This window comes from Coloeus monedula (genome assembly GCF_965178545.1).
Source record: "Coloeus monedula genome assembly, chromosome: 2".
NCBI lineage: Eukaryota > Metazoa > Chordata > Aves > Passeriformes > Corvidae > Coloeus > Coloeus monedula.
In genome coordinates this window covers 119,656,209-119,682,331 of record NC_138782.1, presented here as the reverse complement: position 1 = coordinate 119,682,331, position 26,123 = coordinate 119,656,209, and the positions used below count along the sequence as shown (strand labels likewise).

Genomic DNA, 26,123 nt, shown 5'->3' with positions numbered 1-26,123 from the left:
AACGGGCTGGAAAACACTGGATTTTGCGTCGGCTGGTTTAACTTAATCCTTGTGGATTAGCATAATAAATGTACGGGAGAGTAATGAGCCCCTGGAGAAGGCCCTGGCTCGGGGAGGAGGGGGAGGGGCCACTGGGGGGATGGATGCTCTGAGGGGTCTCTCCCCTCCTTGCAGCCCCTTCCCATCTCTTGGGAAGGGATCCATGTCCCCCCCAAGGGCAGAGGCTGCTGTCTGAGCTGTTCCTGGGGGGATGCCAGGGCCTGCAAGGAAGCGCCCGTGGCCTGATGGATCCCCAGGCACATCCCTGCACGCAGCAGCATCCCAGGCCCTGCTCCCAGAGCAGGGGCAGGGGCCGGGAACGCTGAACTCCCCAGGAGGGCCGAAGGCTGGGTCCCAGCCCCGTGCCTCCCCCAGCACTCAGCAGAGGCAGAGGAGATGATGTCTTGGCCCAGTTTCAGTCTGGGAGCATTGAAAGACAGGGAGAGGTGACATGAAGAGCAGCACTGTTCAGCTCCTGGCCCAAGGCCTGCCAGGGCACAGGAAAATGGCTGGAAGCTGGAAAGGAAGCCAGGGAGGGGGAGCTAGGCCAGTGACAGGTGCCCGGAGATTTAAAGCCTTTTAGTTTAACTTGAGCTCTCCCCACAGGGGGCCCTTCTGGCCTTTGGCTGCTCGATCCGCAATTACAGGCGCGCCCATCTGCCAGGATCTCCTGCCAGGATCACCCGCGGCAGAGGGAGCTGGAGGCTCCTCACAGCCCCTGCGTGATGGCAGAGGCTCCTCACAGCCCCTGCGTGATGGCAGAGGTGACAGTGCTTTGTCCTGCTGCCATCCTGCCCCTCCATGGGTCCCGGCCCACATGGACAGGACCCCAGGGCACTGCCTGAACCTGTCAATCCCGACTTGAGCCGTTCCCTCAGGGAGATGGGAGGAGAAGCAGGAGTCCAAACCCAGGAGACGGGGCTTTATTTTGGTGGATGTTTATGGAAAGGCAAGGCCTCGGCTCCAGCCACGTTGCTGGATGCTACTGGCCAGACTGGGAGCTCTGGAGGCCACGGCACGGAGGCAGAGGCAGCAGGAATTCCCTCCCCCAGCACGGACCCCCAGGCCCAGGCTGGCACGGGACGGATGTGCCCAACACACAGTGGCTGATAAGGCACTTGAAATGACTACAAGCCATGAGGCAACCTGCTGCCCCCCTCCTTCCTTCCTTCCTTCTTCCCTTCCCTTCCTCCCCCGGGAGCTTTGGAGATTAACCTACGAAGAATGGGGTGTTGCAGGGAGCCGGGGCCCGGCTGGAGGAGCTGTCGGGGTGTCACCAGGCCACCTCACTGGTGGAATTTCTTGCTGGGGCTGTTGGCGTGGTCCAGCAGGAGCTGGCACGGTGTGAACTGGCTGCCGTACACGGCCTCGTACTTGCGCAGTTTGTCCACGAGCTGCCGCGCGCCGTAGGAGTCCGCGAACCTGAAGGGACCTGCAGGGACAGGGACACAGCGCTGACAGGGAAGGGAGAACCACCAAGGTGCCTGGAGGGGTCCCAACATCCAGAAACAACGGCTTTGTCCCATTCATCCTTCCCCACAAGAGACCCCCCAGTCTCTCATCAGGGTACCAGGACTCTGCTCCCCGCTCACCTGAGCTGGGCAGAGGCACTTGAGTGCTGGGGACAGGCTGGGACATGGATAATCATGGAATCATGGATGGTTTGGGTGGGAAGGGACCTCAAAGCCCATTCCAGTGCCATGGGCAGGGACACCTCCCACTGTCCCATGTGGCTCCAAGCCCCAATGTCCAGCCTGGCCTTGGGCACTGCCAGGGATGCAGGGGCAGCCCCAGCTGCTCTGGGCACCCTGTGCCAGGGCCTGCCCACCCTCCCAGGGAACAATTCCTTCCCAATATCCTAACCATGGGAAGCCATTCCCTGTGTCCTGTCCCTCCAGGTCCTTGGTTAAGAAGTCCCTTGGGGCTGCTCCCTCAGTCTGAACTTGGCTCAAGGAGGGAAAGCACCAGGCATGTGGCAGAAGCAACTCCTTGGATCCAAGAGCCCTTGGCGAACTCCAGCAGCAGTGGCAAGAGACAGCATCAGAATCACGGAATTTAGGGTGGAAATGCCCTTTGAGACCACCAAGTCCAAACATTCCCCAGCACTACTGAGACTACCACTAACCCCTGTCCCCAAGTGCCACATTCACAGGGATTTAAATCCCTCCAAGCATGGGGAGTCCACCACTGCTCTGCACAGCTGTGCCAGGGTTGGACAGCCCTTTCCATAAAGGAACTGTTCCCAATATTTCACCTACACCTTCCCCAATGTAGCTTGAGGCCATTTCCTCAGGCTGCAGCTCAAACTTGGCCTTCACTCCTGCCTTGCCACATGGCTAGAGCCCACAGGGAGCTTTGAAGCCCAAAGCACAGCCCAGAGCACTCACCTCCCAGGCAGGGCGGGAAGCCCAGGCCGAACACAGCACCGATGTCCCCCTCCACGGGGTTGCTGAGGATCCCCTCCTGCAGGCACATGGCTGCCTCGTTCACAAACCGCGTCACCAGGCGCATCTGGATGTCCTCGTCGGAGCAGCTGCAGGAGAGAGGCTGTGAGGGAATGGCCATTCCCACCTGGGCAGGGAATGGCCCAGCCCTGGGACAGCACTTGAAGCCAGCACAGGTGGGACACAGAGCCAAGCCAGGGGTGGGAACGGCCTCCCTGGGAGTGTCCCAATCCACATGAGGATCAGGGCTAAGCTCTGTGACATTTCCTGAAGCAGGCACTAAGAATTATGGAATGGTTGAGTTTGGAGGGGACCACTGGGGCTCCTCTAGTCCAACCTCTGTGCTCAAGCAGGGTTTCCTGGAGCATGGCACTCAGGATTGTGTCCAGATGGATTTGGAATAAAAGGGCTTGATCAGCCTCTGCGTTCAGCAATGTCATGGAATCACAAACCCATCTGGGCTGGTAAGGGACCTTAGAGCCCATCCAGTTCCACCCCTGCCAAGGGCAGGGACACCTTCCACTGTCCCAGGGTACTCCAAGCCCCATCCAGCCTGGCCTTGGGCACTGCCAGGATGGAGCAGCCACAGCTTCTCTGGGCACCCTGTGCCAGGCCCTCACTGCCCTCCCAGGGAACAATTCCTTCCCAATATCCCATCCATCCCTGCCCTCTGGCACTGGGAAGCCATTCCCTATGTCCTTCTCCACAAGAGACCGCCCAGTCTCACCAGGGTAACCCAGGACTCTGCTCACCTGACCTGGGCAAAGGCACTCCAGTGCTGCAGACATGGATAATCATGGAATCACAGATGGTTTGGGTGGGAAAGGACCTCAAAGCCCATCCCAAGTCCCAAGTCCCTCTTCAGCTCACCTGGAGCCCTTTTAGGCCCTGGCCTAAGGTTTCCTTGGAGCCTCTTTTTCTCCAGGTGAGCACCCCCAGCTCTCCCAGCCCGGCTCCCTGACAGAGGAGCTCTGGCTCTTGCAGCATCACACACAGGTACTCACAGTCACACACAGGTACTCACACGTCAGGATTCGCTGGCATCTTGAACTTTTCCAAGATCTCATCCATGCCAGAATTCACACTCCTGTTCTTCACTCCTTCCTGGTAGACATAGAATCCCTTCCCTGCCTTGCGACCTGCAAGGATCAAAGCAGACAAGTAATCTCCTGCCACGTGTCCTGTTTCCTCCCGACACCTTGGATCTTGTTTTGTGACTGCTGTTCCTGCTCCTGGAGCAGAGGGAAGGGACTCAGCTCCACCTGACCCCTTGGCAAGATGCTGCCACTGTGCCAGGCCCTAATGCCTTCTCTAGGTCCAAAGGACAAACACCACCACTGCTTCTGGGGAGGGATTCCTGCCCCATTCCCAGGGCTGCTCTCCCCCTGCTTTCACCTGGGGCAGGAGAGGTTGACGGATGCTGGTGCTCTCCCTGGAGCAGAGGGGACACCCTTTAGCTTGGGAACAGCTTAGCAGCTCACCTAAGAAGCCTTTCTGCACCATGAGCTTGAAGAGGTCAATGCTGCCCCCTCCGAAGCGCTCGCCAAAGGCCTTGCCCAGGTCCTCGGCCACGTGTGTGGCCACGTCCACGCCCACCTCGTCGATCAGCGTGGCCGCTCCCACGGGGAAGCCGAAGGCCGTGGAGATGGCATCCACTTTCTTCGGGTCAATGCCCTCCTGCAGGATAGGAGGGGAAGCGATGGGATCTCAGGATGAGGTCCTGGAAAGCCAGTGTGGCACAGAGAGCCCAGCTCCATTAACTGACTGCAAAGAGGAGCCAAGAGCAGGCTGGGGATGACCACAAGACCCAGGGCTGGTGACCCACATCCCCTCCTGCCCACACCCAGGCTGACCCCAGGTCTGGCCAAGCAAGAAGCAATTCCCATGACTATTGGGGGATGCTCAGTAGCTGACGGACACTCACCTGGAGAACTCGGACCACCTCGGAAAGCATCGGCCCCAGGCACCTGGTGGTGTAGAATCCAGGCCCATCCTGGGGAAGAGAATGCAGCAGGGAGTTCTTGGCAGCACCAGAACTGTGGTTCACAGCCCAGGCTGCAGTTCAGACACCCCAAACCCCATCTCCAACACTATGGTACTGACTGCTAGAATTGGTTTGGGGTTTTTTCCCCCGTAGAGCTCAGCGGTGTTTGCAGGCTTCCATGAACTTAGCCCCTGGAAGTTCCCATCCCAGTGTTTTTATCTGAACTAGTGTCTGCAGGTCTGGAGCAGGCTGCTGCTTCACCAAGCCCAACAGACTGGTGAGGGAAAGGGCATAAGCCAGTTGTTCTACCTCTGCTGCTCCCCACAAAGTCAGGAAGCAACAGATGAGCTGCAAACTGCCCTTCAGGGAGGCAGCTGAGCCGGGGATGAGGCTCAGGGAAGCAGCACCGTGTCCCCACTGGCCTTTGGAGCTGCTCAGAGCACTTTTTAACAACCAGTTTTCCCAGCACTACAGGAGAGATGTGCTCAGCATCGCTGGCAACCTCAGGAATCAGGGAAAAGACAGGGATACTTTCCACTGTCCCAGGTTGCTCCAAGCCCCATTCAGCCTGGCCTTGGACAATTTCAGGAATGGGGCAGCCATGGCTTCTCTGGGCAACCTGTGCCAGGACCTCCCCACCCTCACAGGGAAGAATTTCTCCCTAATATCCAATTTAAATCCACTTTTCTATGTATTCCTGCCCCTCTCCCCCAAGATTTAACCCAGACAGAGGAGGGTTCCTGCTCACTGACTCTGTCCTTGCAGCCTGCCAGGGAGCTGAGGTGGTGACAGTCCTGTCCAGACTGCTCTGTCTGGGATGCCCTGGAAGCCATGTGGGGCAGGAGTGCCAGCTCCTCGTACTGGCCCTGCACCTGTGCCTGGTGGCTTTCCATGGCTGCTCTGAGGGACATGTGAGGATCATCTGCACACTTGCCCCTTTCTGACCTCCCTTTTCACTTCTCAGAGGAGCAGCCAATGCCAGGGTGTGCACAGCCATGTTTCACCCCCGCTCAGTGCACAAGCTCTGTGTTACCCAGCCCCTGCTGTGTGTAGTGTCCCCTCACCTTCACCACGATGACAACTTTGCCCTGTTTGAGGCCAACAGCAACAGCAGAAGCCGCTGTGTCCTGGGAGGTATTGTCTGTGGTGATGATTTCCAGCAGCTGCATCTTGTCAACAGGGGAGAAGTAGTGCATCCCTATCACCTGGCAGAGGGAAGAGCTGGGTTCAGATGGATTCTGGCTCCCAGAGGAATCAGCTGGGCAAGTCGAGTGCAGAGGGAAGGCCAGCATGGGCTGCAGGGCCCTGACCACGCTCTGTATCCCTCTGTGATAGGAATGCTCTGCCATTGCCTTCTCTCCTTGGTTTTCCCAAGGACACAGCACAAGCCCAGGAGCTCCTGCCTTCGAGGATTAAGATACAATTTTTACAGGACCACTTTATAGTCTGGCAGCCAAATCTGCCTGGAAATCCCAGCTGAGCTCATCCTCAGGGAAATGATGGGCACAGTGGGACTTGGAGGGGCACCTGAGCTGGCAGGGCAGCCCCACCCAGCTGCTGCATCTGCTGGGCTCAGACTGGAGCAGCCCTCAGGGAGTCCCTGCATGCTGCCTGTGAATGTTTTTGGTGAGGAAGTGAATTTAAGGATGAGAAGGCTTCTATCCAGAAGCTCATTACAGAGGGAAGTGCAGCCTTCCCCCGGGAACAGCGTTTAAGTGGAGATTATCCGGCTGTGTGCCTCACTTTCTGAATGTGACCATGCCATCAGCCTGTCACCTTCATGCCTCCTGGCAGCCACACTTGGCACCAAGCCCTGCGTAAGTCAGAGGCACCTTGCTGAGTTGCAGGCTGCAAAACTAATTAAAGAAAATGCTCTAATTAGTTAACTGACTTCCTATGAGTTTCCCCATAAGAGCCATTGCACAGGCAATTTAAACAGCAAGAGGATGTTATTTGCAAGGATGAACAAATGAGGCTCAGTTGGCAATTTGGATGCAACAGAGGTCTCACAACAAATGAGGAAGAGGCTCAGCAGGGTGACAGGAACCTCCAGCAGGTCACCTCATGCTCACAGGCACCACAGGTACCCCTGGCAGGCCAGTCTGCTGCTGCCTCAGGGCTGTAGGGATCAGTGCTCCTGCTCAGATGCACTGAGGCTGGAAAAGCCCTGCAAGAGTCCAACCTGTGCCCCATCCCCACCTTGTCCCCAGCCCAGAGCACTGAGTGCCACCTCCAGCCCTTCCTGGCACACCTCCAGGGATGGGCACTCCAAACCTCCCTGGGCAGTCCCTGCCAAGGCCTGACCACCCTTTCCATGGAGAAATTCCTCCTGATGTCCAACCTGAACCTGCCCTGGCACAGCTTGAGGCCATTTCTTCTCATCCTGTCCCTGCTCCCTGGGAGCAGAGCCTGAGCTCCACCTGGCTCCAACCTTCCACAGCTTCTCTGCCCCCACGTGCACCAACACCTTCTGATGTGTGCTGACCTGCCACACCAACATCACCCTCGGGGTGAATCCACCTCCACCTCCTTCCCACCTGCCCCAAGATCACGAGCTCTTTGCTCAAAGCTTGCACTGGGAGCAGAGGATGAGCTGTGCCATGTCCTGAGGAGGGAGCAGAAGGTCCCTAAAGCAAAGACACCTCACCATGGACAGCTCTGCACAGGGCACGTGGCCCTGAGGACTCACTCACCTTCTCAGGCCTCTTGCTGGCAGCAGCGATCTGGCTGATGGGGAGGGCAGAGGTGTTACTGGCGAAGATACAGTGAGCAGGGATCACCTGGGAGGGGGACAAGGGACAGGACACAGTGAGCAGGGATCACCTGGGAGGGGTGGAAGGGGCTGTGTCAGCACACAGGCTCCAGAGTTGGATCTGGGCCCCGGGAGATCAACACCAGGGAACCCTGGCAAATGAGGCAAACTGGGTTTGCTCATTAGAAACTAACTGGAAAGCAGTAGTTCAAGTCAGCCAGCTCTGACTTGCCCTGAACTATCCCCAGGTCTGCAATATCAGCCCGGAGCTTCCATGTTTCTGCCAGGCCTCTGCAGCCACAGGAGACACTGCAGGGAGCACCCCGTTCCCCCAGCGTGCCCTTGAACAGAACAGAGGGACAGCAGGTGAAGGACTGCGAGGTGTGGAGATAGCAGAGGACACCACTGTCACATCAATGCCCTCAGACAAACGGAAGCTTTTTTTGGAGCACCCCCAGGAATCGGAATGTCAGAACTGTTCCATTCAGCTCCCAGTTCCTTACTGAGCAGGGAATGTCCCCAGCAAACAGAAAGGCTGCCCCTGATGCTCACCCATGTCCTGATGTTAAGTGATTTGTACCAAGAACCCCACTGCAGCACAAAGGCGAGGGGACAAACCCAGCAGCACAGCCCAGAACCCTCTGCCACCCAGGGCCACCCCCAGGGGCTGCTCTGGACTGATACTCACGGCCTCCACCTCCTTCAGCACTTTGTGTTTGACGTTGATGTCCTCGAACACGGCCTCGATGACCATGTCTGCCTTCTCAAAGCCCTTGTAGTCCAGCTGGCCCATCAGGTTGCTGAGGATGGAGTCCCTCTCAAACGATGTCAGGCTCTTCTTCTTCACCTTGCCATTCAGCCTAGGGAGGGACAGCTCTGTCACTGCTCCTGAATGGACCAGTCAGGCTGCTGGAGGTGCACCACAGGAATCCCTCCTGTCCCTCTCCCAGAGCTGGAACCCAAAACTCCATCTCCAACTCTGCAGGACTGTCACTCTGTGTTCTGACCCCTCCCTCCATGTGGAGACAGGGGAGTCCTGCTCCCGTGGCTCAGCTGAAGGTCAGTCACTGACATTCCTGATGATACACAGCTGAGCACTATTACTGCAGAGCCAGGAGAACATGGAAGAAACCCAGGAAGAAAACTCTGGAATGCCTCCCCTGACATGGGCCTTTAGGTAGCCAGAATTGCTCTTTCCTTAGCTCTAGAAGTTACTGCTGAATCTAATACCCAAACTTAGGTCTCTGCCTACCTAAGCAGCTAAGGCTGAGCCACTGGGCCTCTCCTACAGCAACATGCCAGCACACTGCAGGGGACAACATTAAAATAAAACTTTTCTGTGATATCCAGTGGCTCCTCCAGCAGAACAGCAGTGTCAGGAGTTCCCGGTGCTGACAGCAGAGGAGAACTGTGACTAAAGGCAGCCCAATGTCACCAGAGCAAATCCCCCATAAGTCACATACCCCTTGTAGACCTGCTGCTGGCCTCTGTCCAGGCCCTTCTGTGCTGTGTCCTTCAGAATGGTCTTGATGCCCTTATCCACGGAAACCTGGGCGATCCCGGCTCCCATGAGCCCCGCTCCCAGCACAGCCAGAGTCCTGCAGGGAAGGACCAAGGGGACACATTCAAAGCTGGACATGGCAGAATTCCCATCGCTGCTGCCAGACTCACACAGCTCCTGCCATCCACCCAGGCACCACTTGAGTGTGAGGCCACACAGGACTGAGGCTTCCAAACTGCAGCGGGTCAGCCTCTGGAGGCTGGAAACATCTGCTCTGATACACAGCTCTCCAGCCCACTGAGTCCCAGGAGCCTTTCAGAGGTCCTCCAACTGCTCCTTCAGCCATCCCACACTGGCACTTACTTGACCTCTTTCTGAGGTGTCCCAAACTTGTTCTTCTTGCAGTGCACCTGCCCGTGGTAGAGCCCCATCAGCGCCTTGGATTCCTTGGTCACTGCAAGTTGGCCAAAGCTCTGGAGGAAAGGGAAGAGGGAAGCAGAGTTTGGCATTAAACAGCTGCCTCAGTGCCAGCACATCAAAAACACGGCAAGGGGAGAGACAGGCACTGTGTGATTGCACAGGTGAGCAACCTGGATGGAAAAGGGACAAGGGCCCAGGTCACCTCTGAGGAGAGGCACCTTCTGGGCTCAGCACAGCCCACCCCGCACCACCTCCTCCTCCCCAAAAGCAGAAAGATCTGGAGCTGCTGGAGAGAGCCCAGAGGAGGCCCCGGAGCTGCTCCAGGGCTGGAGTCCCTCTGCTCTGGAGCCAGGCTGGGAGAGCTGGGGGTGCTCACCTGGAGAAGAGAAGGATCCAGGGAGAGCTCAGAGGCCCTTCCAGGGCCCAAAGGGGCTCCAGGAGAGCTGCAGAGGGACTGGGGACAAGGGCTGGAGGGACAGGACACAGGGAATGGCTTCCCAGTGCCAGAGGGCAGGGCTGGATGGGATATTGGGAAGGAATTGTTCCCTGGGAGGGTGGGCAGGCCCTGGCACAGGGTGCCCAGAGCAGCTGGGGCTGCCCCTGGATCCCTGGCAGTGTCCAAGACCAGGCTGGACACTGGGGCTGGGAGCAGCCTGGGACAGTGGGAGGTGTCCCTGCCCGTGGCAGGGGTGGAATTGGATGAGCTTTGAGGTCCCTTCCCACCCAAACCATTCTGGGATTTGATGATTCCAGTTCCTCAGTGACAGGACTGGATTTCCCTGACATGAGATGCTTCCTACCCCCATGCATCCCACACTAATTGGGGCCACTGTCCCCAGAGATCCAGGAGGAAGGAGCCTGTCCTCAGGCTTTGACCTTTACAAACAGGTCCGTTCTCTCTGACAGCAGCAGCCTGATCCTATTTTCAGAGCATCACAGGTAACAAAATCGAAGGCCTGCATAACCTCCCAGCCCTCAGCACAAATGTTCTGAGGAACACAAAGACAGCACAAGCACACACAAAACAAAGGTTGACTGAGCCAAGTCTGCCAAGGAAAAGTAGGGAATGTGGTTTGGAGCAGGCTGTACCTTCCTTCACCACTGCCCTGTGAGTTAAAATATCCAAAACAAAGCCTAGAAGAGAATCTGCAAACTCCTGTCCTGGGGGAGAGAAGGAGGCAGTAAAAAAGCCATGACACTGACACTTATTATTCTTCAGGGGTTCTGGGAAGATCTCCATCCTGCTGCTGCTGCTCTCAGAAAAAATCCCATTCATTCTTTGCTGTAAGGAACAAAGTATCCCATGGCTTTTATCCAGCACCAGACCAAATGTGGGTGGAATGCACAACCAGCAGGGATGGGGCACAGCCAGGAGGGCACTGGTAAGGTGACAGCTACAGCTCAGAGCAGGCCTTGGCACCAGAAGGGAACGAAAGGAGTTACAAAGCACGTCAGGGAAGTGGGAGATGGATGGATTTCACCAGCATTTAAGGGGCAATGACCTTGGGGATGACCCAAACACAGAGATAATTGGATGGGAACGTGGGACTGCTGGAGACTCAATCTTGCAGAGCTGGCAGTGCCCAGGTAACCTCACCTGTGACTCTGTGCACAGACACAATTACCTCTGTGGCACCAGAAATAACAAATTTGGGCACAATTGTGGCAAAAACAGGACCAGTGAGGAAAAAATAAATAGGGATAGGTTGTTTATTATGGCAGAGAAATGGAGGGATGAGGATGGCTGAGGAAAACAAAGATTCTGTGTGTGTGTGGAATAAACAGGTCACACACAAGCTGCTGGGGAGGACACCTGCCTGCTCCAGCCCTGGACCTGCCCACCACAGTCTGTCCTACACCCTCAGTTAAACTCTACTCCAGTTTTCCCTGTGTCCCAGCAAAGCTCAAGCAGGACTAGATGGTGTTTAGGTCATGAGGCTCATGTGACAGCATGGTCAGATGAGTGAGATGAAACATCTACAGCCAGCTCCTAGAGGGGGTGTGGAACTTCAGCTCTGCTCCCCCATCAAGGAGGAGCAGCATCAATCACCCACACTGGCCCTGCCTGTGAGTGGCTTGAGTTGAGGCTCCCCATCCCTGGCAGTGCCCAAGGCCAGGCTGGACGGGGCTTGGAGCAACCAGGGATAGAGGAAGGTGTCCTGCCCACGGCAGGGGCTGGAATGAGATGAGCAGCAGCCTGTGATGAACCCTCTGCGTGGTTAAACACAGATCCCCTCACCACACCATTACCTGATCCCTGCCAGGATCTCCTCTCCTTACCTGGGATTCAATGAGGTATCCAGCATCATTCCCCTGATCCAGACCAGTTTTTACGACCTAATCCAAAAGCAGTAAAGACACCACGGCTCAGTCATGCTGCAAACACACACTTTAACAGGATTCCCTGTTGTCTCCAGCGACCCCTCCCCAACTTTCAAGGCACATTTCAGACTCCCTGAGTCCTGTCCCTGCTGCTCTCAGCAGAGCTGTGTCACCCTGTCCTTCTAGCACAGGACAGGTGAGGAGTTTACCAGCAGGTTCATTTTTAGCCATCCCTTGTGGTTTTAGGAACTGTGCCCCTGTAATGTCACTGCTCTCTGAATCCTTCACAGGTTTTAAAGAAGTCTTGGCAACAACAATAGTGAAAAGTCATTTCACAGCGAAGATTCAATCACAGAGCATCTGTAACAGGATGTCTGTGTAACACAGGGGACTAATGAAGTATTATGTAGTTAGTGCTATGAAAATTAAAGCAATTTCTATTTTTATGGTGTCGAACAGGTCCCCCGAACTCTTCAGAGACTGTACAGAAAACCTGGGAAAAGAGCAGCTGAAAGTTTCACGGACAAAATATTCTAGCTAAGCCTTCCCTCAGTTGGGATTCCTGCTCTACCCCTCACTGGTACCAGTACCCATAAACTGGTGATCATATTTTGGGCAGTCATTCTGAATTCTACCCCACAGCCAGCACTCCTCAGGACTGATCTCTGTGAGGATCAGGATGCTGGCTTGACTCAGAGGAAGGATCACCTTCCCTCTGCCTGTCCCACATGATCCCGCAGATCCACCTGCCCTGCAGTTCCTCCCACCTCCCAGGGGGGTTACCTCGATGATCTTCAGAGGAGCAGGGTAGAGTCCTTTGGTTTGCTTTTGAACTTTGCTCTCCACTGTCTTGTAAACTTGCTGCCTCACGAAGGGAAGAGCCATGGCATAGTCTGTTAGCCCTGCAAGATGGGACAAAAGAGGGGTCAGCACAGTGCCAGGATGGGCTGCAAAGGTAAGGCACTACAAAAGTGAATATCTGCACTAGAAACGTGCACCTGAAACCCAGGCACAGGCAGCAGGGGCTGCTCAGAGGGTTCCCATGGATTATTCCATGGACGAGTCTCACTGAGGGCTGAAGTGTCCTCCTAACACAACTGGTGACAGACTGAGCCCCGGGAAGCAGAATTCCCAGAGATGTCCCCATTTCTGGGCTGTGCTATCCAGGATCAGCACTGAGCAGCCCCTTGTGCCTCTTCCCACCTGAGTTCACGAGCTTGGTATAGAACTTGCCACAAAAACTTTGCAGATGGACAGTCCCTGGAGGTACCTGCTCCCTCTCACTCCTTGACGCCTGGCTCCCTTCCAGCAACCTCAGGAGCCACCATGTCCAGCTCTGCTAAAGCCCAGAGCTGCAGAGCAATGTTTCCTCTACCACCCCACGCTGCTCAAGAGATGATTCCAACATGAAATAACTAGGTTTTGAAATGGAATTGAGTAGGAGCACGAAGACATCCTGGAGAAGCCAAGCTGGATTACACTCACTGCTGTCCCTTGGGATTTCTCCACGCTGACTTACTCTGCATGAGCCCTCTGGATCTCTTGGCAGACACAGTCTTGTTGGCCAGTCCCCTGGCAAAACCAATGGCCACCTCCTCCAGGTACTCAATTGTTCTTGCTTCTGGAGTCTTCACTCCTGGCCCTGGGGAGAGCAGAGAACACAGCACAAGTTATCCCCGAGGGTTGAGGACGCAGGGAAACCAGGACCAGACACAACATGATGGGCCTTTGAACTGCTCCCGCTCCTGTTTGGCTTCTCTTGGTTATGAGCAATGGTGGAAAGGCTCAGCAGGACCATATGAAGGCCCCACAGGATTTATACAGAGGGCATTGTGCACAATTATGCCGGAATGCCAGCTCCCTGTGGGAGCAGGGCCAAGTTACATCCAGCTCTGCAATCAGATCAGGTTGCTCAGGGACCTTCTGCCAGCCTCTGGACACTTCCAAGGAGAGAGGTTCCATGACCACTCTGGAGGTGCCTTCAGCTCCTGACCATCTTTTTGCCACTTGTGCCCTTTATTCCACTGCAGGCACCCAGAATCCCGAGGGAACTGAGGTGTTCTGCCTCCCCTCCCTCTTGCTGCACCTCTCCTCTCCTCTGTGGAACAAGTGTGCCCCACCACACTGTGCCAGTGCTGAGCTGTTAAACACACAGACAGCATTTCGGGAGTGCTGAATCCCTGCAAATCACCTGTACTGGAGCCAATGTCCAACCAACCCCAACCTTTGCACCCAGTGCAGGAAACCTCTCACTTGCCTTAGCTACTGCAACACCTGTAGCACCTGGCCCAACTTAAAGCTGTCCCACAACGAAGTAAGCCACCACAAAACCAGTTTTAGCAGCCTCTGAGGGTGGGTTGCACAATTTCCAAGCACAGGGATCCTCCTCATTTCCAGACAATTGTATCATCAGGACAGGAGGACACAGCACAGGGCTGAAGAGGCAGCTGTGAGATGCTGCCAGAGGCAAACGGAGTCATTCATGACAGAGCAGTGCCTGTGAAGCTGCACAGGGCCACCATGTAGACCCTGGAGCTAAATGCAACCTTGGGCTGAACAAACCCAGTGAGATGACAACCCTGTGTCCCTGCAGCTGGGCAGGGACATTCACCTTCATACCAACTGCTCCAAACACACCCAGATGCTGCACAGAGTCCTCAGAGCTAAGGAAACACCCCACAGACACAGATAAAATCCAAAATCAGAAACTCCTTCCTGTTTCACCTCCCACTACTCTCCTCCTTCTCCACAAAAGGCTGAAGTCCTCAGTTTTAAGGTTTTAATCACCCAATTTTTTGGTTGGGAAGGGAATGTTAAGGGTCATATAATCCTCCCCTGCCATGGGCAGGGACACCTCCCACTGTCCCAGGCTGCTCCCAGCCCCAATGTCCAGCCTGGCCTTGGGCACTGCCAGGGATCCAGGGGCAGCCCCAGCTGCTCTGGGCACCCTGTGCCAGGGCCTGCCCACCCTCCCAGGGAACAATTCCTTCCCAATATCCCATCCAGCTCTGCCCTCTGGCACTGGGAAGCCATTCCCTGTGTCCTGTCCCTCCATGCCTTGTCCCCAGTCCCTCTCCAGCTCTCCTGGAGCCCCTTCAGGCCCTGCAAGGGGCTCTGAGCTCTCCCTGGATCCTTCTCTTCTCCAGGTGAGCACCCCCAGCTCTCCCAGCCTGGCTCCAGAGGAGAGGGGCTCCAGCCCTTGGAGCATCTCTGTGGCCCCTTTGTTTCACCCCTCTCTGTGTAACACCTTGAGGGTTTTCACCCAGCAGACCCCAGAAGCTGCTCCCTGCTGGGGGAGTGTATCAGCAAGGAGGAGATAAAGCAGCACAAACACTGACAGCTCAGGGAAGCTCCCTGTGGAAGTCTCCCTCCTGCCCTGGCAGAATGTCAGAGCCAGTCCAAGGAAAAACAGGCCAAACAAAACAACAGTTGATTTTACAGGCAGCAGACAAAACACAGCTCAGAGCTGCTGCATAATCTCCGTTTCAGCAATGCCCAGTGGGTTTTAGAGAATTCACTGGAAATCTGAGAGCATTTGGGAGTTGAGAGCTCAGACTTCACCAGCTTCCAAATTCTCTTCTCACCATTCAAGGCTGAGACCTTCAGCTTTATGGCCTGATGTGCTCTAAGATGTCAATCCCTGGTTTCCTGTTTCCAGCAGCCTGGATGCATTAACAAGTGCTGGATTCTGATACTCCATCTGAAGAAAACTGCTGTTCATTTAAAGTCTGAGCTGTGAGAACCATTCCCACCAAGTGGCTGACCCCACATATGTGGGTTTACTTTACCTGCAGTTAATTCCCAGTGTTTTGTTGTGTCCTAACCCGGGAGCTCTGAGCTGTCCTCTCCCATTTGCTTTCTTTTACAAACGGCACATGCCACAGTTGGATCCAGGGAATGCTGCAGAGCTCCTTGCTGAAGGAGAACTGATTGCATGCCCTGAAATTGCCTCCTGATTGATGGTGTCTGTCTCCTTCCAAGCTTTCTGTCATCAGTTAAAGCATCACCCCAGGCAGAGCTGCTTTCCCCAGACACAGAGTGAACAGGAGCCCTCCTGGCACTGGCTGCTGTTTGGGTAACAAGGAATACATCCAACGTTTGCATATCATTTGTATTTCTGTGTTCCTCCTATGTGCTTCTCTGGGCTGAGCCAGGATTCCCAGCAGCTCCTCACAAAGCTCACGCTTCCTTTCAGCAACTTGGGTTAATAAAAAGCCACATCTGCTGGCTCTTAAAAACCAATTCACTCCTAAGCAAGTATCAAGTGGGAAAGTTTATCCAGGCTGCCTCCAGCCCTGGGACCAGCAGCAGAAGGATGTGGAGCTGCTGGAGCCAGTGCAGAGAAGGCACCAAAGGGATCAGAGGAACAGTTCTACCGTGAGGAAAGGCTGAGAGAATCGGGATTGCTCAGCCCAGAGAAGAGAAGGCTCTGGGGAGATCTAATTGCAGCCTTCCAGTGCCTGGAGGAGCTGACAGGAAAGATGGAGAGGGACTGGGGACAAGGCATGGAGGGACAGGACACAGGGAATGGCTTCCCAGTGCCAGAGGGCAGGGCTGGATGGGATATTGGGAAGGAATTGCTCCCTGGGAGGGTGGGCAGGCCTTGGCACAGGGTGCCCAGAGCAGCTGGGGCTGCCCCTGGATCCCTGGCAGTGCCCAAGGCCAGGCTGGACATTGGGGCTGGGAGCAGCCTGGGACAGTGGGAGGTGTGGGACTGGATGGGCTTCAAGGTCCCTTCCAACCCCGGTCATTCAGTGATCCAGCACTGGCCTGTGGGCCAGCACGGACACCAGGGCTTCCCTGGCACTGCTCAGGGTGGGCAGCAGCACCTTTTTGTTCATTTTATTTTCTTCAGCATCACCAGTGTGCTCTGGCCATGCTCTGCCTGGGGAAACCACGCTCAGCACCCTCCAACTCCGTGGCAGTGCCAGCCGGAGCCGTGGCTTCCCTTCTAACTCCTGGGTGGGGCTGACCACACCTCTCAGGAGGCTCTGGGGGATTTAGTCCTCAAACTCCTCTGTTCAGTCACCTTCCAAGAAAGCTGCCCTAGTGAAAGAACTTTGGGAGCAATACATTATCCAGCAGCCTCCTCAGCACTTGGAATCCTGCAGTTTGCAGGGAATTTCTCCACCCAGCTGACAGCCAGCTGGCAATTCCAAGTGCCTAAGCCACGGGGGCTGCCTGCTCCAGCTCCCGTCAGGGATTACCATCTGCAGGCTGCAGAAACACAGACATCAGTCATCTATTGTCCTTCCATTAGGGGCTGCAATCTGTCCTCTGACATGATAAATGAGGAACGTGGGCTCTTATCTGGATAATTAGCTTAAGGAGAGCCAGCAGGCCTGCCCTCCATGCTGACCTCTCCTGTTCACTCAGCTTCTGCAGCAGCCTCACATTTCAAGGTCCCTGTGCTTGTAAGGTGGGAACAGGGATTCCCCTGCAGAGCAGGACAAAACCTCTCCACACATTTTGGCGAGGGGAGAGGTTCCCTGACAGGCAGCAGCACATCAAGGAACTGAGAGACACCGTGTCTGACCTAGTGGTTCCACCAGCTGGTCAACCAGCCCCATCTTCTTGGCTCTGTCTGCACGGATGTTCCTCCCAGTCAGCATCATATCAAAGGCAGCAGGAAGTCCCACCTGGAAGGGCAGAAAGAGGATTCCAGAGTGGGAGCTTGCCAGGCAGAAGGGGCTATAGACTCAAGTAGTCCTCTTACTCACCATCTTTGGCAGCCTCTGAGTACCCCCTGCTCCGGGCAGGAGACCCAGCAACACTTCAGGTGTTCCCAGGACTGTTTTCTTGTCCTTTGTTGCTACTCTGTAGTGACAGGCAATGGCAACCTTAAAAAAAGGAAGAGACAAGGAAAAGATTCCCTATGAAAGACCACAGGAGAACTGGGCATCCATGACACAGCTCTCTCCCACACACTGCCTCAGCTTTCCTCATGACCCTGCCCCAGTTCCTCAAGCCAACTGCCCAAATTCCCTCTGTGCTCACTGATGGCTTCTCCTGGTGGATGACAGCAAGCAGGTATGAGATGAACATCAAACTCCCAAGCTGATTTTAGATCTCACCTAGACCATCAAGGGCTTAATTAATTCATCACACCAAGAGCACAGTCCCATCTATGGATCAGCCATGAGTCCTGGTTTATCCCTGGACTGCCAAGTCCAGATGAGTCAACACAGTGGGTGTAAAAAGCTGTGACTGTTTGAGAAATCAGTACAAACTGAAGAGACGCCATCCCAAGATTACACTGCTTTAGTAACAACTCTGCTCCAGGAATTAGCAGAGCCTTGCAGTTTACAAACTCCTAGATGGAGGTTACAAGGCAGAAGATCCAGCCAAGGTGCTGGAGAGGAGTTGCTGGCAGGGTGGAGCCTGGCCAGGTCCCCACACTCACCCCTCTCACAGCAGCCCTATAAAGAATGGAAGCTGCTGGGATACAAAACTCACTTCATCTGAAAAGTAGCACTTTCCAGGCTGAACTCTGCCAGCAGCATTGATGCAGCTCCAATGCCTGCTGGAAACAGCCAGTTTTCCCTGGGACACTCCTCTAAATATTAGCCTGGCTCACACAGGTTCAGATTTGATTTGCTCTCTTTCCACAGCAGCAGCAGAACTCATGTGGCACAGCCCTGAAGCACAACCAAGCCATTAACTTGCCACAACACATTTACATGATGTAATGAGCCCTCGTCAGCTCCCAAACCCCTCTCGCAGTACCAGTCCTGCTGGCACCATTTGGATAATCAGAGAACCAGCAGCGTCAGCTCCCACTCCTGCTGTGAGCCCCAGGATTGCCCAGTACCTCCAGCCCTCCTCCCAGGCAGCTGCCACTGATGGCAGCCACGATGGGCTTTGGAGAGTGCTCAATCTTTTCCAGCATCTTCTGTCCATCCTGAGAGAGCTGAGTCACTTCCTGAGCAGTCTTGCAGGCTTCAAGCATGCTGAGGGGAAGAGAGAGGTGGATCAGGAGGGGAAAAGCACTGACAAAACAGCAGGAAAATGAGAGGTTTTGACGAGTTTGTCCCTTTTTCCCCCCAATCTTCAGTGCCTGACAGGCAGGCAAGAGCTGATCAGGCCCCAGTTTTGGATCAGACAACACAAGGAGACCAAACCCAGCAGGGTCAGGCCCTGCACGCTGACAGGGCTGTGCCTGAGGCACTGAATGGGATTCCCTTGTGCCAGGGCTATGGAAGCCTTTGGGAGAGGAAGAGGGGTCACAGGAAGCCTCAAAGCACTTGCCAGGAAGGGTAGAGGAAAGAGCCCAGGATCAATCTTAAGAGGAGCAGATGGCCAGTGCTCTGATGCCACACTGCCAATTAGAGGCTCCCTGTGCCAATTATTCTCCTGGAGGCTCGCAGTCTGTGCCAGGCAGGAGCAATTTGGGAGGCTGGAGGTGCTGAGGCCAGGAGACACCTCTTAACCACAGCCTGGCCTTCGCTCTGCTCACCTCCTTCCCTCCTGCACAGGGAGCGAGTCTCTGTCCCTGGACAAGGCCAGCCAAAAAAGTAACACGGTTTTGGAGGGTCTATTTGTAATTTACCTCCTTTCCTCAGAGCTTTCTGGCTTTTAATGTCTTTAAGCAACTATTCTGTTCTGTCAGTGTCAGCAGTAGGAGCCAATGGCATTCCAGGTGCCAGTGGGCACCCACAGGATCATTGCACACCCTGGAAATGTTACCCAGGGAGCCTGGGAGGCTGCTCCACACAGGGCAGAGTGCCAAACCCTGCCCAAGCGAGGGGCCAGGCTGGAAGGCTGCCAGGCACTCCAACCCAGCTTAAACGAGTCCTGCATGTGAATTATCCACTCTCATTGTACCCCCGACCGAAGGACAATGCCCAGCCCGGAGCCAGGATGGGTTTCCTTGGCTGCACCCCAGCACACAGGAAGGAGCGACCAAGTGCCACAGCCAGGACGGGTTTGAGGACTCGCCACATCCCCTTTGCCGAGGTCCTCACTTCATTCCAGCAGCTTTGGCATCCTGAGCACGTGGATTTCCCTCCCAGCCTGTGCCTCACCCCGGGGAGATGTCAGGGACAAGCTGCTGGATTTCAGGGACAGCTCCACCAGCTCCTGAGGCCCTGTGCTTACTTGAGATCTGCTCCAGCAATGAAAGAGCCTGGCTTGGAGGAGATGAGCACGGCGCTCCTCACAGCCTCGTTGGCCCAGATCTCATTCATGACGTCGGTGAACTCTGCACTCAGCTGCTTGGACAGGGTGTTCACCTGGGAGCAAAGCAGCACCGTCAGCAGGAGCTCAGCTGGAGCTCAGCTCTGCTGCAAGTTACTTCAGCCTCGTCCTAGCACAAAACCCACTCCAGGATAAAACCCTGCAGCAGGTCATCTTTAGTTGGGAAGTTCTTCCTTAACCTCCCCACCGGTGGGTTTGTGGCCCCAAACACTGACTTTATGAGCTTATAAATGGTTTTTTTTCTATATAATCATAGAATCACAGAATGGTTTGGGATGGAAGGGACTTTTCAAGGTCATCTCATGCAACCCCCTGCAAGGAGCAGAGACATCTTCCCCAGACCAGGCCGATGACATCCCTCCAGCTTTACTGAAAGGCTGCAACAAGCAGGACAAATCCAGCCTGGGTTCTTCAGGTACCACCAAAATCCTCACGGAAAATAGGATATTTCAAACCTGAGACTGCTGCTGCTGCTCCTCAAAAGGAAGGAGTATATAAAAAAACCCTTTTGGTCTGCTACAATTAGTACAAGATTTTTCATAGCACTACTAGTTCAATCTTTATATCTCATACAGTATCAGAGCAGCTCAGCTGCTTAGCTTTAAAAACCAGTGTTTTACTGCAAGCTCTACCATAGCTTCGTAGAGAGCATGTCCATCTGTGAGATGACATCTGAAATTCACCACTGGTTATGAGACTCCAAAATGCATTTTTAGATGCATTCCTGAGATGTCATTTACAGAGTTTCTGCCTCCTGATACCTGAGCAACTGCAGCTGCATTGACCTAAAAAATGAAAACGAGCTCTATTTATATTGTATTCATGATAATAGAATCGGAAGCATTTATGGATTCCAAAGCACTGAAGTATGGACACACTCTTTAACCACTTTTAATCCAAGAATTTAATAAGATTTAGAATTTTTTTAAGATTTCTTTAAGATTTGGAACTTAATGAGACCTTAATAAGTGCCTGGGAGAGAGAAAAATTAGCTTAGCACACCCAAAGTACTCCAAGAGGCATCTCCAGATGTCTCCTTAAAATCCCAATATCTCCTTTTCCTATTTCTCCTTTGCTCCCGACTTTGTAAGGCTGCAGGTTAGAAAAGTTCTGAGCCTTAAGTGGGAATTTTCAATACCTTGGAATTTGGTGTGTTGAAGCGCACGACAGCAACATCCCCTTTGATATCACAGCTGACGTGGGTTCTGTCTGCAAACAAACACCAGGGTGGGGTCAGCTCCTGCTCCAGGGATTTCAAGGAAAAAACGGATTTATAGAAAGGCTTCACACTTACTCTGGAGGGCACTGGAGGTGGAGATGTTACGGCAGGCATAACCTAAGGAAAAGATGTTACAGGTGTTAAAGGAATTCTCAGCAGCCTCAGCCCAACTCTCTCCCAGCTCCCCTCGCCTGGCAAGGGCAGCTTTTGGAAAACCCTGGGCACGAGCCAGTCCCTCCCCTCACGGCCTGACCTGTGCCCCCACCAGAGTCCAGCGGTCACACCACTGCAGTGACCTTCCCAGCACAGACCCCCCCCTGCAGTGCCAGCAGTGCCCAACTGAGAGCAGCAAAAATGAGATCCTTCTTCCCAGCCAGCTGACAAGGGATGGAGCAGGTGGCACAGGGAGGTTTGCCTTTATTATCCTCATTCCAACCTCTTCACATGCTAAACCAGGGACCTTCCTGCACTTTGGGGAGCTTCAAGGTGATTTCCCTGCAAAGCAAACACAACTGTCCAGGGTATTTCTGTAAAAACACACGCTGGTGCCAGCAAATGGGGCCAGCCCAGCGTGACCACACACTTCTCAGGGGGCACAACTGTAGGGCCACAAAGGGCTCACAAAATATTTATTCTTGCCTCTATCTATCAACAAAATACTCAGAATCACAGACTGATTTGGGTGGGAAGGGACCTCAAAGCCCGTCCAGTGCCACCCCTGCCATGGGCAGGGACACCTCCCACTGTCCCAGGCTGCTCCCAGCCCCAATGTCCAGCCTGGCCTTGGGCACTGCCAGGGATCCAGGGGCAGCCCCAGCTGCTCTGGGCAACCAGAGCCCAGGGTGTCCCCACCCTCACAGCCAAGAATTCCTTCCCAATATCCCATCTGGCAGTGGGAAGCCATTCCACCTTGTCCTGTCCCCTCAGGCCCTTGTCCAGGGTCTCTCTCCAGCTCTTGGATCCATCTCTGCTAATGACATACAAAGCACATGAATGTGTCTTGTTCCAGAGCCCTCAGCAAACTCAGACCACGGGATGAACAAGTTCTGCCCACAAGTTTTTGACTCGTAAATCTCCTTTTTCTGCTCAGAAATTGTGTTTGGCCCCATGATCTCTCGGCACATGAATGAATCCCAGCTCCATTCAAGCAACCTTGCCCTTGACCCTGAGGATCCCCTAACTCAGATCCAGGCTGAATCCCTGCCAAAGCTGCTTTCAGTCTGAATTCCAGTAAATATACATGTGTTACTCCACATGTATCTACCAGCTGGCACACAGCCAATTAGCCACGGGAAGGTTCTGCTCAACACTGATAGAACTTTTAGGAATGAAACATTCCCATTCCCAGCAGCAAGAAGGGAGAACAGTCCAATACCAGGAGAGTAAACTGCAAACTGTGCCTTCCCAACAGGTGTCCCCCCCTGCCACAGCCCCGTGACACGAGCTCAGGGCTGGGGCCCCGCTGCACTTTGGCCTCATTTCCACCTTGTCCGGGGTGCTGGCAATAAGGACTGGCCTTTGCTCCCATTCCTGAGCCCAGGATATGCGGTGTGATGGGGATGGAAATTCAACGTCAGCCTGTCCCAGCAAACAGGTCCGGGGTGCATGAGTGTGTCATGTGCCCACAGCAGCATTTTATAAACAAAGAGTGAACTGGTTCCCACTCCAAAGCTCCTCAGCAATATTTAACACTCACATGTGATTGCTGCATCCAACAATAATTGCCCTAAACTTTTTGTGTGCTCAAGTCAGGTACTCCTGAAAATAAGCACCAACATTCAATTCTCACAAACCGAGTGTGGGCTGACAACAATTCCTCTGGTGAGAGGTGCTGCCCAGCAGAACACCATGCACGTTTAACAGCAGTATTTTAACCCAATAAAAGCCACAAAGCCTCTTTAAAGAGAAGGCAAGGGCTGAACAACTTCCCTGAATTCATTCATTCAATCCTTGGAGCAAGCTGGGATAGTGGAAGGTGTCCCTGCCCATGGCAAGGGTGTGGAACAAGATGAGCTTTAAGATCCCTCCCAGCCAAACCAGTCTGGGATTCCATGTTTTTTGCTCTTTACATGCCTTTCCTTTTCCATATCAGTTCCCAAGCAGATTCTTTCCATTAAAATCTTCAGCCTTGAATTCCACTCTGCCTTTCCATTCTCACAAAACAGAAGAGATGAAGTAGGAAAAGAATAAATCAGGGGCATGACTGGACAAATCTCACTCCATTTGAATGTAAGCTCTTTTGGGAGCTGTTAGCAGTGTAACAGCTGGGTTAACACGGGAGTGAGGTTTCTGTAGCCTGACAGTGGTTTGTTTTAAATCCAGAATATTTGTGGAAAACACGTTTTGCCACGAAACAAAAGCAGCTCCTCGGTCCCGGTCTCTGCACATCGGCTTTAGGCGTTGATCCCTTCGGCACTGCAACGGGAACGTGCCAAGACCGGAGCCAGAAAAATCCTCCAAAATGCTGCAGGAAGCAGCAGCCCAGCTGCTTCTACCACGTCCTACAATTCATTCCAGAGCTAAAGCCTTGGAAATCGATTCCAGTCTCACTCATCCATTCACTTTCAGCTCAGACTGTCCAACACCAGGACACCGACAGTTCAGGTGCTCTCAGGACTTTGCCAAGGACTCGGATGCATCAGAGAATGGACAACACCCCATCCCACAGCCCAGGCTGCTCCTTCCCACTTTCTCTTCTCCCTGTTACTGCCTCGGCTGCTTCCCTGCCCAGCCCCTTCCCATCCTTCCACTCACCCGGACACGGCACGCCACTTGAACTGGGAACAGCCTCCATGGTTGATGACTCAGGGAAAAGCCTTTTTCCAGTCCTGGAGCACCCCAAGCCCCAGCAGGATGGATGGGATGAAGCTCAGGCCACCTGAGCTGTCCCTGTGAGCTGAGCACGGAGCTGTGACCCGTGAGATGGGAAACTGCTGGCAAACTGAGCTTCCCAATCCACTGCGGGAACCTGCCGGCACACGGACACGGCCCAGCAGGTACAGCCAGCCCTGGAGCTCACCTGGCTCCTGTCTGCTCCCTGCCTCTGGGCTGCCCTGGGGAGCTTTGCATCCACTTCCCAAACACTTTGCAAGGCAGAACAAGGGTATTAATTAGTTATGAACAGCGACAGCGTCCTCGGAGCAGCTCCGGGGCTGTTTGTTGTGAAGAGTTTTACCAGTCAGAACAAGAATTCCAACAGCAAGAGCCTGAGAACTCCCTGGAGTTGCCACAAGTCTCCTCATTAGTGACTGCACCGCCCTGTCACGTACAAACCTGCTGCAAGGCTGCACGTAACACAGGTGTGATCTCAGGAGCATGGAACTGCTCATGTTGGAAAAGACCTCTAAGAGCATCAAGTCCAGCTCTGAACGCAGCACTGCCGAGCCCAGGTTTGGGTTTAAATGAAATGCAGCTGGATTTTGGGTCAACATCAATACCAGACTCTGAGGCCCTTCAAAGTGCTCAAGTATGAGGTTTCTAGTGCTTCCCAGAGCTCCTGGGGACTCCTTGCCTTGGTAGCCAGGAAGCACCAAGCGAGCACTGTGAACAGGCAGGAGAGAGCCCCAGCCCTGCCTGAGCTGGCAGGGGAGATGCCTCACACAAAATCATGGAATCATTGAATCCCAGGATGGTGTAAGTGGGAAGGGACCTCAAAGCCCACCCAGTGCCACCCCTGCCATGGCAGGGACACCTTCCACTGTCCCAGGCTGCTCCCAGCCCCAATGTCCAGCCTGGTCTTGGGCACTGCCAGGGATCCAGGGGCAGCCCCAGCTGCTCTGGGCACCCTGTGCCAGGGCCTGCCCACCCTCCCAGGGAACAATTCCTGCCCAAAATCCCATCCACCCCTGCCCTCTGGCAGTGGGAAGCCATTCCCTGTGTCCTGTCCCTTCAGGCCCTTCTTCCCAGTCCCTCTCCAGCTCTCCTGGAGCCCCTTTAGGCACTGGAAGGGGCTCTAAGTTCTCCCCAGAGTCTCCTCTTCTCCAGGCTGAACAATCCCAATTCTCTCAGCCGAGAGATCATGGAGCACCTGGAGACACTGACAGGCCTGGGCACACCCTCCCCACCCAGGTGGGAACACCAGGATACCCCTTCCCATGGATACATCTTTGTGCCTGCAGGGCAGCCACAGACACCCAAGGACATGGGGACACCCTCTCCTTTCCAAGCAGGCACACAGGGCACTGCAGACAGGCACATGTGTCAGGGCACAAGGACACTCTCTCCCTGTGGATCAGCTCATGTGCAGGGATCATCCTGACTGGGGGGTGTGTCCCCCCCTCAATGCCAGGTCACAGGAACACCCCAGAGCTGCACAGAGATTCCCACAGCGTGTCCTTGTGCAAGGACTGGCACGGCAGAATGTCCCCCATGGGGGCACACCCCACCCCCCCCCCGAGGCTCCAGGACATGGGGGGCCAGACCCTGCACTGGGGGAACCCTGGGGGGGATGTCGGGGACGTGCCAGGGATCCCCTTGGGTGACTCACAGGCCACGGGGACAAAACCCCGCATGGGGCACAGACACACGCGGGGACACCTCCCACCCCACAGCTCCCCCGAGGATCCCCCGGTCCCGGTCCCCACAGACCCTTCCCTGGGAACACCCCACTGCTCCCAGTCCCCACGGCCACAGCACCTGAGGAGCCCTCCGGCACACCCCCCACCCCCTGCCACAGCACCGAGAGCCCCTCTTTGCGAAACCTGCTCCTCATCCCCTCAATGCCACCCCAGTCCTCGCCCACTTACCGCCCTGCCGGTGTTTCCCCACCTCTCAGTGCCCCCTCCCCGACCCCTCAGTGCCCCGTCAGCTCCGCCCTGCCCCTCGCACCCTCACTGTCCTCCTCACCGTCCCCCCCGAACTTACTTCTCCGTGGACCTCGTCCCACCCCAGTCCTCGCTCCCTCAGTGCTCCCCTAACGCTCAGCGTTCCCCCGACCCTTCACTGCCCCGTCGGTGACACCCTTGCCTCAGTGTCCCCCTGCCCGTCAGGGCCCCCACCCCTCAGCGCTCCCCTCACGCGGGGACACCGCACGCCAGCCTCTCCCGCTCCCCGCCGTCCCCCCGCTTACCGCGGGGCGGGGTGTGCCGCGTCGGGCCGGCCCTGGCGGCGGCCGGAAGGCGGCTGAGGCTGCCGATGGCCCGCACCGCCGCCGCCATCTTCACCGAGGTCGAATGAGGGAGAGGCCGCCGGGGCCCTGGACAGCGCCTGCCCCGCCCACGCCGCTCCGCCCGCGCCCGTCCGCCGCG

General features: G+C 55.1%; 1 protein-coding gene across 1 annotated transcript; it reads right to left on the bottom strand.

Moving 5' to 3' along the window:
• Positions 1 to 940: 940 nt before the first annotated feature.
• On the bottom strand, positions 941 to 26,109 carry HADHA (hydroxyacyl-CoA dehydrogenase trifunctional multienzyme complex subunit alpha). The gene is made up of 20 exons (XM_082303197.1): positions 25,946 to 26,109; positions 20,953 to 20,994; positions 20,797 to 20,867; positions 19,560 to 19,693; positions 18,274 to 18,412; positions 17,183 to 17,302; positions 16,999 to 17,101; positions 12,982 to 13,104; positions 12,246 to 12,364; positions 11,421 to 11,477; positions 9,084 to 9,193; positions 8,683 to 8,817; positions 7,908 to 8,079; positions 7,161 to 7,247; positions 5,532 to 5,672; positions 4,408 to 4,476; positions 3,965 to 4,160; positions 3,508 to 3,622; positions 2,427 to 2,572; positions 941 to 1,471 (listed from the first exon to the last, which is right to left on the bottom strand). Exons 1-20 carry the CDS (start codon positions 26,031 to 26,033, stop codon positions 1,326 to 1,328), a joined length of 2,313 nt encoding a protein of 770 aa, XP_082159323.1. The 5' UTR covers positions 26,034 to 26,109; the 3' UTR covers positions 941 to 1,325.
• Positions 26,110 to 26,123: the final 14 nt, after the last annotated feature.